This window comes from Archocentrus centrarchus, chromosome 5 (genome assembly GCF_007364275.1).
Source record: "Archocentrus centrarchus isolate MPI-CPG fArcCen1 chromosome 5, fArcCen1, whole genome shotgun sequence".
In the NCBI taxonomy this organism is placed as follows: Eukaryota; Metazoa; Chordata; class Actinopteri; order Cichliformes; family Cichlidae; genus Archocentrus; species Archocentrus centrarchus.
The window spans coordinates 6,244,181-6,259,917 of NC_044350.1; the positions used below are offsets into that span (position 1 = coordinate 6,244,181).

The 15,737-nt window shown below is 41.8% G+C and overlaps 1 protein-coding gene across 2 annotated transcripts in view; it reads left to right on the forward strand.

Moving 5' to 3' along the window:
• Positions 1-4,213: 4,213 nt before the first annotated feature.
• pdzrn3b (PDZ domain containing RING finger 3b) overlaps positions 4,214-15,737 on the forward strand; it is a 95,941-nt gene continuing 84,417 nt past the window's right edge. The window contains exons 1-3 of one of the 2 annotated variants that reach the window (XM_030730064.1): positions 4,214-5,053; positions 11,146-11,232; positions 13,112-13,219. In XM_030730064.1, the coding sequence (XP_030585924.1) occupies positions 4,340-5,053; positions 11,146-11,232; positions 13,112-13,219 (909 nt within the window). In that variant the 5' untranslated portion in view covers positions 4,214-4,339. The remainder of the gene's footprint in view (positions 5,054-11,145; positions 11,233-13,111; positions 13,220-15,737) is intronic. The other variant, XM_030730065.1, reaches the window with a different exon arrangement.

A 15,737-nucleotide genomic window follows, 5' to 3' on the forward strand; every position in this document is an offset into this window, starting at 1 on the left:
TTTGACTGAGGTCATATAAAATGGGGATTTTTTTTTTTTCTCTTCTTTGTGCGGTTTTGCTTTTGGGTAAATCTGGGTTCCACTGACCCACATCCTGTTTCTAACCTCCTTGAGAGAATTCAAAACAGGCAACTGTGAGAAGCAAAGCAAAGCATTTATTGGCTTTTCTTCATTTACACATAACCATCTGTGATAAAGATCTTCTTAGCAACAGCAAATATTTTGCACATTGTTATCTTTACTGTAGATCAGTTTTGTCTCCCCTCCACCCCACCACCCCACCCCAACCCCAACTCCACCCCAACCCCATTTCATGATCAGTTTAGCTTAGCCAAAAGTTGGCCATGTAGCACGACATGTAAACAATCAATTGGGAGTGCCACGTCTGCGTACTGCTAAGAGTTCACTTCAACCACCCCGCTGCTGACACCTGCGTTGCGCAATCATTCGCACATTTACATGTTTATGCCTGTGAGGATGTTGTGACGGTTGAGCTGCTGTATTCTGTCATAACAGTTCGACAGGGCCAGAGTTGTTGTTTGGTTCACGCCATCTGTAAGTAGTGGAGGCAACTGTAGCCTTGTTGGTTCCCAGCCACAAGCCCAGCCTGCTCGTGAGGTCACCGTGAGACCTTTTCCAACAGCTTTCAAAGTTACTTATTCACTCAGTGTGCAGGGGCCACAAAACTCCAACACCCTTTGTGAAAAGCTCAATAAGTCACTGATGTTTGTCAGAAAAACAAACCATACTATTAATGTATAAATCATCTGGGGTTACACTCAGTTTTGACAATATTACTGACTCCCAGGGGAGCTGCAGGCATATATGAAACCACAGCGAGATGGATAGTGTATTCCTTTTGTAGGAACATCTTGTTTCAGCGCAACATGAAAAGGCATCCCAAAGTGCAATAACTCATCTTTGCAGTCTCCCACATGGCCCTCATGTCTCTGACATATCTAGGGGAGAGTGGTGATGATTACTAAATGGCCCAGCTCCAAAGACCGAGCCTATACAAAACACCCTCATCACACACGCTGAAACTTACATCCCTCTGTTGCTTTACAACAAAGGCTTCAAGTAGGGAGGATTAACAATGAAACCGGGACAACTCCTTCCACACCGCTCACAGCGGGCAATGCTCTGTACACTTTTTTTGCTCAGACCATTTATGCCTTCTTTTATGTGCCAAAAATTATGGCAATATTATTTTAAGTTACTAGTTTGCATTTGGGGCTTGTTGTTTTCTTGAGAGTTGGCGATATTGATACTGTCCGAACGCTGAATACGAAGCTGCGTTGCACCCACATTTATCATGGCTAGCATAAACACTAAGAAATATTTATTAAAAACTACCATCACCTACAGCTTTGTGCTGGTTGGACATTTCAGAAATAGTCTCATTCATTTGGCTGCCAAGAGTTAATGGTTAACAGTAGCTAAAGTCAAAGCTACAGCTATCAGTCATGTACCTTAGCTTAAAGACTATGAGAACAGCTAGCCTGCTAACTTGCTAGCTAAAAAAAAAAAAAAAACTATAAAAGATTTATGCAATAGCTCACTAATTTAAAAACAATAAGAATCTGCAGTAACTGCAGTCTAATGTATAGTGTATCTACACACTGTAAAAATGTAACTTCAAATGTGAGTGAATGCTTCCTTATAATGTTAATGAACTAAGCTTGTCTTTCAGCTGTAATTTAACCCATTATTATATATATGAAGAAAGATGTAGCTTATTGATTCTCTTATTCCCATAAGAATATTTCATAAACCATGCCTTTATATAGCAGTTAGGTTCACTATACAGGCAAGCAAGCCTAAGCTTGGGTTTTAGCGTGAAAACCGATCTCCCAGTGTTATTTTGACCTGCAGACAAGCTTTTCGGTCCAGTCTGTCCTGATGCTTCGCTCACAGTTTAGGTCAGAGGAGTGGGATTAACTCTTATCTCCACAGGGATGATGTCTGTCTTTTGCCTGAGCCTAACATGGACTTGTTTAAACCGTCCCTGTTGGCGCTTCCCATTCACAAAACATTCCTTAGTGGACGAGTCCTCTAGATAGCATATCAGTTTCTTCAGCATACTGTACCATGAAAATTCCAAAACATCAGCTTCGTGCTTGCTCTGACTCCGGCAAACTCCATACAAACAACTGCCTATTTATTTTCACTCCATTTTGAGAGCAAACATTCCTGCTAGCGAGGCAGACCAAACAACTTACTCTCACAGAAACAGACGGGCAGGTTGTTTGTTCCTGGACTGAAATAATACATCACAGACTGTAGTGTGGTCCAGAGGCTGAAAGTCTGCACGTGGATGGCAGGTTGCTGGTTAGATTCTGCAGAGCTCTGAGCACAAGATTTGATAGCAACCTTGAGCTTTGAACTGTGAAATAATATATGGCTTTATACAGCTGATGTGCAACAGCGTGGAAAAAAAATCCAATTATTCTGTGAAAACTTACTAAGAAACAGGTGCCAAAGTAAAACACCAGCTCTCTATTTTTCATTTCATTCTTTCACATCTGTCTAAACATTTCTTAACACAAAATGCATGAAGCATATTAAAGATGATCTTTTAAAAAAAAAAAAAAAATGAAGTCATGACCTAAAGAATACTGGCTAAGAAATATATATAAACGCATCGTGAGTTATACTGTATGTACACAGTACAAGAATCTTTGAGGTGTTCTGCATAGGGAGCTTTTCTTCCACCCCATCTAAGCCATCCCATAACATCAGTGTAGGATTACCCGCGAGCTCAGACTCTCTCTATCACACTTTGTCCATGAAGTCTTTGATAAGCCCATGTTTTTAGTTCTGGATAACACACATATGGAAAAGGTTTTATTGAGCATGGCATTGCATAATACTGGATTTCCGAAAGAAGAGGCAACCAGTAGGAATGGGTATCTAATCACGGCAGGGTCAGGACCAACACAGACTGTGTTTCTGCCTTAGCAACAGAGGCGATTCTTTTCCTTCTTCAAGCAAATCCAGTGTGTCCACTGGAGTTTAATTTACAATTCAAATGCATTCAGAACTATAGGCCCTCCTGCTGGGATTGGAAATGCACTCAGATCAGAGTGTGAAAGTGGTAAAACAGTGTAATATCACGCTTTCTTTACATAAGGAGTGTAGTGAGAGGTGTGTTCAAACATGAATCCCTCGGCGGTGCCTCAAATATTCATTGTCATACCTCACATTGTGGTCTGTGTTGAGTTCCCCAACTTTTACCTGATCTCATCCCCTCTTATAGTGTGTTGTAACTTGAAAGCCTCTATTGTGGTTGCACTGGTAATGTCCTTCCGAAGTTGCTTGTTTTCACAAGTGTTGTGCGTGCCTGAACGCTCACCCGCTGTGTCGTGAGTATCTAACATTTATGAACTGAAATGGCAGTTTATCTTGTAAACATGCAGGTGTGGAATTTATAGGTTCTTGAGTGACTTTATAAAACATTGTAGCATTGTTTTCATATAACATAACTATATATATATATATATATATATATATATATATATATATATATATATATATATATTCAAACTTTGTATGAAGTAGGAAAGGCATTGGTAGGTGAATTCATAACTTTTAGTCAGCTCCCATATTTTGAAAAATATATGACACCCGCGATGTTTTCATCAGTTACAAGTAGTTAGATAGAAAAATCTCTGATTTTCTAACATTATTCTATTTGGAAAGAAAGTGGAAACAATCTTTAATCCCAATGACTAAATGCCTTGTGCGCCGTTAGTAGAGTAGTTACGGTAGAAAACTTTCGCCCCTGGGAATGTCGCCTTCACTGATTGTCAGAAGTGTAGATTTTAAAAGATGAGGTCACGAGAATAAAGTGGAGGTGAGTTTGAATTTGATGTTTTTCAGACACACATCGCCTACCAATTATTCTAAATTTAAAAATGACTATTGATTTGTCATGTAATAAAAAATGTATCAGTTTCCGTTATGACGTTGTTACTGTTACGTATCATAAATTGCCTTTATTAACAGTCTACTTTATCCAGATTTTATCCATTCTATCCTTTTATTTACAGTAACGTGACAAAGTTGTTTTTGCGTGACATGAAAGCGAAATGTTTATATAATTTTGAGCCTCATAAACTTTTTCTAACTTTAAATAATAAGTGTACGAGGCGCACCTGAAGGCACCAAAAAGTCTCGGTCAATTAGTGGAGTTTAGACAGTGAGGAGAGCTTGGAGCAAGTAGGTCTCAGTGAGCGCTCCACCAATGACCAGCTAAAAAAAAACGCCTCACTGCTCCTCCGACTCAGATCTGCGGGGGTGGGGAGTCCACAAGTTTGACTTTGGATTTAGGAAAACCATGGGATTCGAGTTGGACCGCTTCAAGGGGACTGTGGACCCGGATTTTAAATGCAACTTGTGCAATAAAGTCCTGGAGGACCCGCTGACTACTCCGTGCGGTCACGTCTTCTGCTCCGGCTGCGTGCTGCCCTGGGTCGTCCAGCAGAGCAGCTGCCCCGTCAAATGTCAGCGGATCTCCACCAAAGAGCTTAACCACGTCTTGCCTCTCAAAAACCTCATCCTAAAGCTGGAGATCAAATGTGATAACCACGCGAGGGGCTGCGATGCCGTGGTGAAGCTGCAGCATCTGGCCGAGCACGCCGAGATGTGCGACTATTCCCCGGCGAAGTGCAGGAATAAAGGATGCAGCGAGGTGCTCAACCTGAGGGACGTGGATGCTCACATGCGGGAGACGTGCGACTACAGACCGGTGGGGATTTGCGAGAGCGGCTGCGGGCTGATGCTCACCCAGAAAGAGCAGAAAACAAACACCCACTGTTGCCTGAGAGCCCTCAAGGCGCACAACAGCGCGCTGCAATGCAGAATGATCATCCTGGATAGAGAGTTCAAGAAGCAGACTATTAAAGCCAACAAGAGGGAGAAGGCTCTCCTGGCACAACTTTCCGCCGTGCACAGCGAGCTGCAGATGACAGCGCTGAAATATCAGAAGAAATTCACAGAGTACAGCGAGAGGATCGACTCCCTCACCAAGACCGTGGCTTTCTCCTGCAAGGTAAGCAGTAAAGTTTCTGCTTTGAGTAGCTTCTCTCGCTTCCCTGAAACAGCCATCAAATCTGAATTTTATTAGTATGAAAATAATTCCAATACAACTTAGTTGATCCTGACATCCCCCGCGCCTCAGTCATAAGTGACCTCCTGTGCAGTTGCATCAAGGCCAACTTTTAGAGGCTGTAAAATATCTTCCTCAGCATGTTTTCTTGCCCTCTGTGATTCGTGTGTCACTTTTACAGGGCCTTCTTGTTGTTTGGGTGGCTGCCTTTTTGTTTAACTTCACCCCAGCTGGAAAAGGAAGTCAACTTTGTTGACGATCCTTAGTTTCTTTTCTTTTTTTTCTTTTCTTTTTTTTTTGGAAGTTTCCAGGAGAAGTTCGTGCCTTGGCTGCCTGCTTTGAGACCTGGATGTCAGCTGTGCCTCTTAGCCAGCTGGCAGTAAATGTGGGGGGTGGTGGTGGTGGGGCAAATATTTACTGCAGTTCTGTACACAACAGGAACCAGGTTCCAGTTATAATGCCTCCTCACAGCATGCCTGTTTGAGGCTTTTTGTCATCGGATGTTCGCCCTTTCCCCGAGACAATCATTACAAATTAGAATCAGGGCTGCAGCAGAGTTCCTGGCATCAAAGTTGAATGAGCTAGTAAGAGCTTATGAGGTCCTGAAGGGCCTTAAAAACCCCAGCGCGTTGGGGATGCTGTGATAATGGGAGGAGTGTGACATGTAGTGTGCATATATTTAGTGTTAGAAGAATTACAGCCAGATCTTTGGTTAACAGAGTCGGATGCAAGGCCCCGCGTGAGGGAAAAGCGCAGGAAGATATGATGTAAGGATGTTTTATGGTTCAAATTTATAAACCCAGTGGCCCATTATCAACATCATAAAGGATGCAGGAGTTCATAAATCTGGTAATGAATTGAATTAGTGTATGGTGCTTGCACTGCTGCTGCTGGGATCAGCAAATGGGGAGTGGTCAGGGTTAGTTTTAGAGGAGAAGTTATTATTAGTAGAAATATGGATGAATGGGATTTTTTTTTTTTTTTTTTTTTTGATGTGCTTTAATTTTACAACTTCTCTTTTTTTTTTGTCCCAGAAGTTCTTTAATAAATCACCTATCAGAGACTTTACTCTCTCTTTTCTTTCCCCTGTTTTTGCTGGGTGGTTTCATTTGTTCATTATGGGCTCAGTTCCCAGCAAAATGTGTTCCAGTAGACTGGTAAATTGCGCATCAAACGCACCGATGCAGGCAAATCGGGAAATCGCTCATGCTGGTATAAAGAAGCTTCCTGGGCCTGTAGCGCAGCTAGTTATCATAGTTCATTTGACAGCGGCGTCTCAGTCCCACCATTGAGCTCTGCATTAAGTGTATTATTGCCAGTGTGGCTCTGCTAACCCAAACAGAAGGAAGAAAGTCTGCACTTGGGGCATGCTTTGAACAAATGTAAAAGATACTGGAATTGTTTGAGAACTCTTCCAAGGAGAAATGATGTCTGTGGATGATATTGCAACTTGTTAGAAAGCTTTCTTTCTTTCAGTCTGGAAAGGCCTTTCATTGGATCCAGCCAAGCAGTGAACAGGATTGTTTGGTGAGAGAACCTCAATGGGCAAATGTGAATATGAAGTGGGATTAGCTGGTAGAAGCAGGTGACTTGCAGTCTCTCCAAAAATCTTGCTTCCATTTTGTGATTTCAATAATCAAAAACTTAATTACATCTGTGTGTTATTAGTAATTTCCAAAAAGTGATTTTTTATTTTTATTTTTTATTAACACGTCATAACAGGAAAAGCTCAGGTAATGACTTGTGTGATGGCCCCACTCCTTTGAAGCCATGCTACTGAGCCAGCATTCACAATAGCATGGACCTGGAACGTGCTAAATGGAGTGCATCCACTACTAGCTCCATTTCGCAATTCAAAATATTGGCAAGAAGATGCAGCTTTATTGCATGTAGTACTATGAAAAAGTCTCAGGCTACCTCTCATTCCTTTTTATTTCTCAGTTCTTTAATTCTCTTATATTAAATTCAAGGGGCCAGGCTTTCTTCTAATTTTTTAAAGTGTTCTTGAGCAGTACTTTTCCAGAATTTCTGGAGGACATTTTTTGAGCATTGGCCCTGACCATTTTCAGAGATTTTTTACATTTTTTATTTTATTTTTTTTTTAAAGTGGACAAATGGAGGCCAAAAGGAGACGTGTCAAGCTTCTAAAACCGTCTGCAGCAGATGAACAGTATCTGAAAGTCATGTCCTTAAAAGGGGGGGGGGGGATCCAGCAAAAACCCGATACAGGACCCGAGAGGACCAACAGGCCCTTCAGTTCAGTCAGTGGTGTTGGGGATCTTGTCAAAACAGAGGGAAGTAAAGTGCCACCAGATTTTGATCCACCCTGCAATTCCATCTGCAGAGCCAGCATGTCAATGATCCCAAACACACTGCAAATGCAGGAAAAACACCTGGATAGAAAAACATACAAAGGAACATTAGCATTAACCTCCCCAGAGCACTGACCTCAATATTATTGAAGCAGTGTGGGATCATCTTGACAGAGAACAGAACAGAAGGCAGCCAACATCCGAAGAAGAGCTTTGAATGTCCATCAGGAAGTCTGGAGAACTATTCCGGAAGACTCCTTAAAAGAAATTACAGAAAGCTGCCTAAGAGAGTTCAGACTATGTTGAAGAATAAAGGTGGTCGTATCAATATAGACTTTCACAGTGCTGTATTTTTATTTATTTTTTTTTTAATTCTTTGAATCACTGCAGAAAGGGTGAAATACCGATCTGTCATTTCATGGGAAGTTTGACTGACAACTTACTTTAGTTTAGAGATTCCACAACTTAATGTCTTTTAATCTTAGAAACTAGGAGGGAGATGAGGATGTCCTTAGTATGACGAATAACTGACTGGAATTTCAAAAAGAGTATTTAATACTTAACGCAAGGAAGATAAATTAAACTAAAGGAAAATCAAAAACAGTAAGCTCAGATCTCTGTGGCTGCTACAAGTGCTGTCACACTCACCATAAAGCCTCAGATTTGAAGCTCCTTTTTGGCCGTGGCTGAGTTTGAGCATTTGAGCTTCTTGATTCGATAAAGAGCGTCTTTTAAAATCACAAGACATCAAACCGATCGAGCCTTCATTGAATTTGATCGGTGTAATCGTGACCTCAATCTGATTAGGCTAATTGTGGACTAATTTTTAAAGCAGGGATCTGTGAGATAGCTTAACTGAATAATGGAGCCTATTAGTTATTTCACAAGCATGGATATCAATTGAACGTGACAGATCGCATTAATAAAAGCTATCGTGTATTCAATGAAGATGCCTATTTCATCTCATAAAAATGTATTAGGCTGCCGGTTCCTTTGTGTACATACATTAGCATTGAGTGATAATCCTGTCATTGATTTGAAATTGACTGCAGTGCATCATCAATGGGCTAAAATGCCCTAGATTTACAAGGTCAGTGAGTTTCTGCCTCTTGACCGCATGCCAGTAGTTTATAAATCAATATGTTCCCTTTTTGTTCTGCATTACAGTACCTACACTATAATTAGGTGGACTATATTAAGAGTTAGACAGAGGGAAGGCAGCTTGATGGAGGACAGACTCGGAAAGTGTGACGAGTGCTGAGGTGAAGGCTCACCGTGAGTGTGCCAAGTCACAAGTGAGCAGCAGACTAAAGTTTCACTGCCAGTTTGCCTTTTCTTACGTCACTAATAAAGCACTCTTTTCTTTTCCATGAAACATTTATTTACTTTACGTAGTGCCCGTGTCATTGTGTCTGCATGGTATTGTTTTGTTTTTGTGCTGTTGAGCACCTTTTAATATTTTTTTTTTTTTGTAACCCAGGCACACCTGATGTTTTAGTAAATTTGCAACCTCATCCTGAGGAGACTTACTTCATTTTTGGGGAATTAGATCATTGCTAGAGTGTTTGCAGATGTGTAAGCGGGGGGAAAAAAAACAGGGAAAAGCTCCCTGATTGTTGATTTTAATGGCTCTCGTGGATGAAATGTGAAGACCGGTTTGTTTTGAGGCCTGTGACACATTCACTGTAACTGAAGAGGACGGAATAGCCTGCTCCTTTGTACCATTTTTATTTGTCAAATTAATTTCACTCTAAGTATAATGGCCAACTGTCTTCTTGTTGACAGTGACGGCTGTGGTGACTATAATTTGGAAGTATGTGCCACTAATGCTGTCGTGACAGAAGCGCACATTCCAGCAGGGCCTGACTCGCGCATGATGGTGTTTTTAGCCTATATGGCAATCAGGACACCGTACATGCCAATGAGATCTGCTTTATATTTAGCCTGTGTATGTCGCAGAACACTGGAGCGGCAGCTGAAATTATGTTACCTCATAACTCCCCTCTAAGCCCTGCTTAAAAAAACAGATTAAGGGCTGACTCTGCGACTTTCCCAGCGGTTTTCATGTCATGTTGCTTCTAAGTAAGAGGCCTGGTGGTGTATTAATTTACATAGGACAACGAGAGAGCGGTTCTCCTCTTTGACCTGGTTATCATTTCTGGCTCATGTGCTGGCTGAGGAGAAGCACTGGCTAACGTAACTTGTTGCATTACGAGATTACTGCCATGAAAAAGGAAATGTTGGCTGTTTTGTTAGAGCAACAATTTACAATTATCTCATATTCTCCAGAAGGTGTTTTAGCCTACTGCAAATTTACCTCTAAGTTTGACTTTATAACATAACAGGTTGATATAGGGAGCAGTTTGTCCACCACATAACTAGCACGAGCACCAGCGTCTTAGTCCTCCTCACCAGCAGCGTTGTGGAGCTGTGCTTAGTTTGCAGGTGCTTCTTCAACATGTGAAACTGACCTTCTTAGCAGCTGACAGATACTTATTATCGCCCCAGGACAAAACAATGCAAATACTTCCACAGTGTAGCAGCCAACCTCTCTGCCATCTCGCTAACTGACCTTCACGTGCTCAACGGTCAGATCGGGAACATTCCGTTGTGGGCCAGAGACTTAAGGTGCATCTGCTAATAAAGCTCAGACCTATATTTGTGTACTACTGTTACTTGTAGTCAGATCATTTAAAGCGTTTTCTGTTACAAGTCTCATTTGCACACACACACACATATGGGGGGCAGCTTGGGGTTCAGTATCTTGCTCGAGGATACTTTAAAATGCAGATTGGAGGAGCCAGGCATCAAACCGCCGACCTTCCAGTTAGTAGATAACCCACTTTAGATCCTGAGCCATGCCACTGTTTTGTAAATGAAATTAAGTAGATAATAAATTCTTGTTAAGTTCCAGTCAAAAATGTTTTAACAAACCTCACTGTTGGAGAGAGGTCAGATTGCAGAATTATGGAGCAGTTTAGCTAACAGACGTTGAACTGGACTCCTGTAGGTGTAATGTGTGGGCAGCTTGGTACTTTTGGCCATATAGTGTACCTATTAGACATAAAAGAAATTCTGCAATTACACAACAGCAGCAGCACCATAATATCCAAATATATCTAACCAAAAGATTCAAGCAGCTGTGCTAAACATATCTCTTGGTGGCCACTAAGCTAACAGTGTGTCTGCTATCTGAGTTTTATCTGTAGATAATTTGGCCCTTTTGGGCAGCACGTGACATTTTCATTTGAAGAAACCACATTTGGCTGGATGGTAATAACACAGATATAGCATGAAGAGAGTTTATTAGCAACAGAGCAGTCAGTGGCTTCTTATTTTCTTGTTCGGCTACCGCAGAGAACTAACATCAGCGAGTAGCATCCATTTGCTAGCAGCAGTTGTAGCTGATGAATGAGCTCTAAATAAAACCTGAATGTTAGACATGTTAAAAATATGGGTACAGTTTAGCTCTTGTGCTTTGAAAGTTTCACTCTTTCAATTTGCAATTTTAAAAAAATGTCATAAAGTTTCATAGTTCTATTGGAATCCTGCCCCTTAATGTGTAGAGTGCATTTTCTCCTCCTATTTTTTGTTCCCTCTTGTTTTTCCACTTTCACTGCGTAGCTCCATCATTTTGTAGCTTACCTGGAGTTAATACTGCATTGTTTTGAATAACCTCCTGCCATTTGTCTGCTCACGTGTCTCTCTCCTGTCTGTTTGTAGGAAGGCGAGACTAAAAGCGTGACCGTTGTCCTTCTTCGTGAGGGCGGATCTCTGGGTTTTAACATCATAGGAGGAAGGCCATGCGCGGTAGGTTGAAAACCGAGCGACTTGGAGGCTTCATCCCCCTCCTCCCCCCGGTGATCAGCAAAGTGTCAAATGGCAAATAGTGGAAGTACCACAAGCCTTCTCTGTGCTGACTGCCACAGCTTAGAGAGTCATGCATATGTTTTCTTGTCTGCGGATAGATGGACCGCATCTATCAAGTTTTATTGTGTTTATATATTGGTCTGGTTTGGCGCATTTGGCATTACAGATTAAAAAACTATAATTACTTTTATGAGAGTTAAATCTGGGATTATGGCTTCCACCACAGTTGTTTTGTCTCTAATTGAGGGGATTTCGGTGGTGAGATAAACACAGAGGAGAGGAAAGGGTCTTTTAAACCCAGACTGAACTTTTCTCAGCCACTTTCTGCCTCGAGGCTCCGAAGTTCAAGTTATTAATGATGCCACACGCTCTGCTGAGTCAAGGTTTGGAAAATATCACAACACTGGGTATCTTCCATACATGGAGCTTCTTTCTGCAGCGAAGGTCTTATTGCAACTGCGCTCCCTGTATCTGTTTCACCTCCGCTGTTACAGACTTGTTTTTCCACAGCCACAGTGACGCACTTTTCAGTAGTGACATAGATTATCACAGTAAAACTTTTTATAGCGGGAAACTATAAAAAGATCTGCACATAAAAAAAGCTGCTTTTTTTTTTTTTTTCTTGTCTTTAACCATAGATTTACTCATGGATTTGCAACCTGCCCCGCTGCTGTGACAGAGCCATGCATCAACCTTATAGGACAGCACAGATAATACTTGGCTTTTGCTTTCCCAGTGAGCCTCAAATCATCAGGCTGTGTAAGAAGCTATTCATTAGAATGGAAATGGCCAATATCCTAGCAGCCTTTGGCACGTGTGTTTCATGTGGCCGCTATAGTGGTATGGCGTGGTAAGCGCAATCAACTGCCAGGTTTTGTGGTCTCTAGATGAGCTTGTTTGTCTGCAACTCTTGAGATAGGGGTAGTGGTGGAGCAAAGTAGTAGGCTTAGAGAACTTGCAGCAGAGCACTGCAGAGTTAAGACTGTGCATGATGCCCCTGAAAGAGGAAGCAGACCAGAAATTATTAATTAGCATCTGTTCTGTAACTTCTGAGGTTTCTTTAAGTACCTAGTAAAATGTAGTTGTGTCACAGAGCCCAGCAGGAGCGCGGCACACATTTTCATGTGGTTTTAAAGAGAGTGCTAACATAGTTGTTAACCCAGACTTAGCTCTGACTCTGGGGTCATGGCCACAGTGTTGGATGTAGACTGCTTCGTGCCCCTTTAGCATGTTCACATGTCAACATTTAGGCCCTTTTGTAGGCCAGGGTCAACCCTCTAGGCCTGGGAAGCATCTGAAGTTTAAGCTAATCCTTAAGTCCACACTCAGGGGTAGGGTTAAAAGGGCAGTTCACACAAATTGCAAAAAGACATATTTTTTCACTTAGCCTCGTTGGTTTTGAACCTTCCAGATATTTTTGTTTTCTACGTGCCCGGATTTGAAGATATCTGCCTTGAAATTGCTGCTGCCAGTAAAAAAACTGCTGGTAGTAAAAATTTGTGGATTCATTGGAAATCTCCCTTAAATTTTAAGTGTTTTGAGCAGGCCAAACTAAATTTAGTTCATGTTGTTTAATAGGGGTGGCAGCAATAGTTTCATTGGGAATTTTTTTTCCTTTTATTTGGGTGAACTAAACCTTTAACTTGGGAGACTTGCAAAACTTTGTACAGAAACTCGCATGGTTTTGCCCACAACAACCAAACCCAGTGTTTCCAGTGTTTTATTGGGAGATTTACTGAAACGTCTGTATGCTTTCCTTTCCTTAACAAGCACTGTGCCTTCATTAATCCGCTGAAATTAACGGCAATTTATTCCACAGGACGACAATGACAGCACTTCGAATGAAGGGATCTTTGTGTCCAAGATCATCGAGAAAGGTCCAGCAGACCAAGAGGGAGGGCTTCAGATCCACGACAGAATAATAGAGGTATGTGACCTCCTCTGTAATGCTTCATGGGAATTAAATCAGAAAATGATGTACTGATGTAATGACTGTCTGCACTATAAAGAGTGAACAAACACAAAAGGACCACTCCGGCTTTATGTATTTTTTGAGCTCTGAGCTCCAACTGAAAGCAATATGTGACACGTGGAATGCAAATTAGCATTTTGGCCTTTTATTGGAGCTCCAGAAAGTCAGTCTTGCAGACGGTTAACTTCTCAGATATAGTCCTACCAATCAACAGTTGGGCAAAGGCGACGTTAAGTGGGGCCTCACTGCAGATGGGCCGAGATAAACCTGAGGCGAGGTTGTCTCTGCGTTCGCTGATTGAGACAGCGCGCTCTCTCTCTCTCTCACTTTCTCGTCCTAGCAAACAAATCCCTTTTGACAGAGCAGCCATGAAGCATCCTCCTCTCGCCTTTAAACAGAATCTGATGTGGAAAGGCCAGCTCACCCTGAGGTCAACTCGAGGGATCCGTTGAAAAACTCGACATCACAAAGGTTGCTTTTATAGAATGGTTGTCAACCAGAATCACACACACAATGGCTGCTTTGAAATGAGAGGTTTATGTCAATTGCAAGTGTGTATTACCCACCGGCCGCAAGATGACAAATATGGCTTGTCGCAGGCTTTATTGTCAAACCTCAGTGAAATTGCCCCCGGAGCATTTTGACCAGCTCATTGCTCACAGAGATGCTTGTGGAAAGTGTTTATAAGAAAAGAAGACGCCAACATCTGGACTCTGCTGATCGCTCTATCCTGTCATTTATGCAGTCGAATGCTAACTACTTGCTCTGGAGCAAGCCTCACGCTGTTCCAAATAATATGGTTGTAAATATGGCAACGTCTTAGCTAAGATGTTATGATGTGTTTGCCTTCAGGATAAACCTCCTGAGCTAACACCGTCAAGTGTCTCCGTGCTCGCTGCAACTTAAGATTTGTCATGAGATCCTCTAACAGAAGGCAGTTTGAATCAAAAAAGCCACTCAGATCTCAGTGACTTGTGACCCAAAGGCACTCAAAGTGGGCCACTAGCTGATGTATAGAGAGATTAGCTCATATGTCACAAGAACATGTGCAAGTGTGTGTCTTTGCAAGCATCTGCACTGTCTGGTTTTATGAGTATGCGTGCATGTTCGCCTGAGCGCATGTATGCTCAGGAAGGTTGGGGAATCATGTTAATGGGCCAGATGTTGCTGTATTCGGTTACTTGAGAAGGTATATCTATGCGATTTAATGCTGAGATAGCCATTCACCCTTCATCATCTTTCAGAAAAAGAGCAGACAGATTTTGCTGTGGGATAATGCTGCACTTGTTTTTCTATTGTTTTTGAGCTGTTGTTAGTGAAGTCACAAAATCTCTCCAATGGAGAAAAGCCTAAGGATGTAGCACAGCTTCCTATAAAGTAACCTTTCATTGACGAGAAGCGAGGGATTACCCGACAATACCCAGCAAAATAAATCATCAGATTTATGGGCAGTTAAGAGCTGATACTTCATATTGATGCTTTTCATCAGAGGGGAAACCTGATAGTGAAGGTGGCTCATATTTCTAAGACTCCTTTCTTTTTTGTTGACTGGCTGAAGCAAGAAAGTACAATGTCACAGATTCCCAGACCACAATAAGAAATGCAACATCGTAACACAATTTGCTGCTGTGCGGCTTGCATTGTTAACCTCAGGTGGCTGGATCTGTGAACTTTGTTTGTTCGCAGTGGAGAATCAAAGAAAATGAAACCCCGGCGCCTAAAGGCAGTTTCATGTTCATGTTTTGAACTTGCGGGTTGAAACCAAACAGCCTGTAACTGTGTCCTATTTAGCATCCTGTGCAGTGCAGTGGAAACGGAGGAGCACTCAAATCTGGTTTATCTCATGTTTTAGCAAGTATTGTTTTTCATGCACATAAAACGTGACATCAGTGACTGCGATGTTGTTTGGATGCTTGGTAATAGTTGACAACCTTTGCAGGAAATGTGTTTTTAAAGTAGTAGAAACCATACGTGCTTAAGACAGCGATTATGTCCATGTTGCTTTTCAGAATGGCCACTATCAGGATGTGATTAGGATGTGATTTCTGATTAGGGCTGCAGCTAACCACCGCTGCTCAGTTTCATGAAGGTTTTTCCAGTTTATCTTTTTAATCTTCCTGCCTGCCCCAATGTTCCCTGAGACCAAGGTGATATCTTCAGAATGTTTTTGAATGCATGGTCTTACTTTTCAAATTAGCTCTTTTTTTTTTCAGCCAAAAAAGTGAAAACCGATATCCTGAAAGTAAAGTGGGATTTGCCAGAGTGCTCAGCTCATTGAGGTCAGCCAGCAATTATGGCAGCTCAGTTGATTTCAGTGAAAGCCACTACGAGACACTTCTTCTGAATCACTTTTACAGTTTATCCAAATTTAAAGCTGCATGAAATCGTGCTTTAACACTTGGGACCAGCAGAGCAAACTGAAAGTACAGTATTGGTGTAATATCACCGTATATAGTTGCTTGTTTCCATTTAC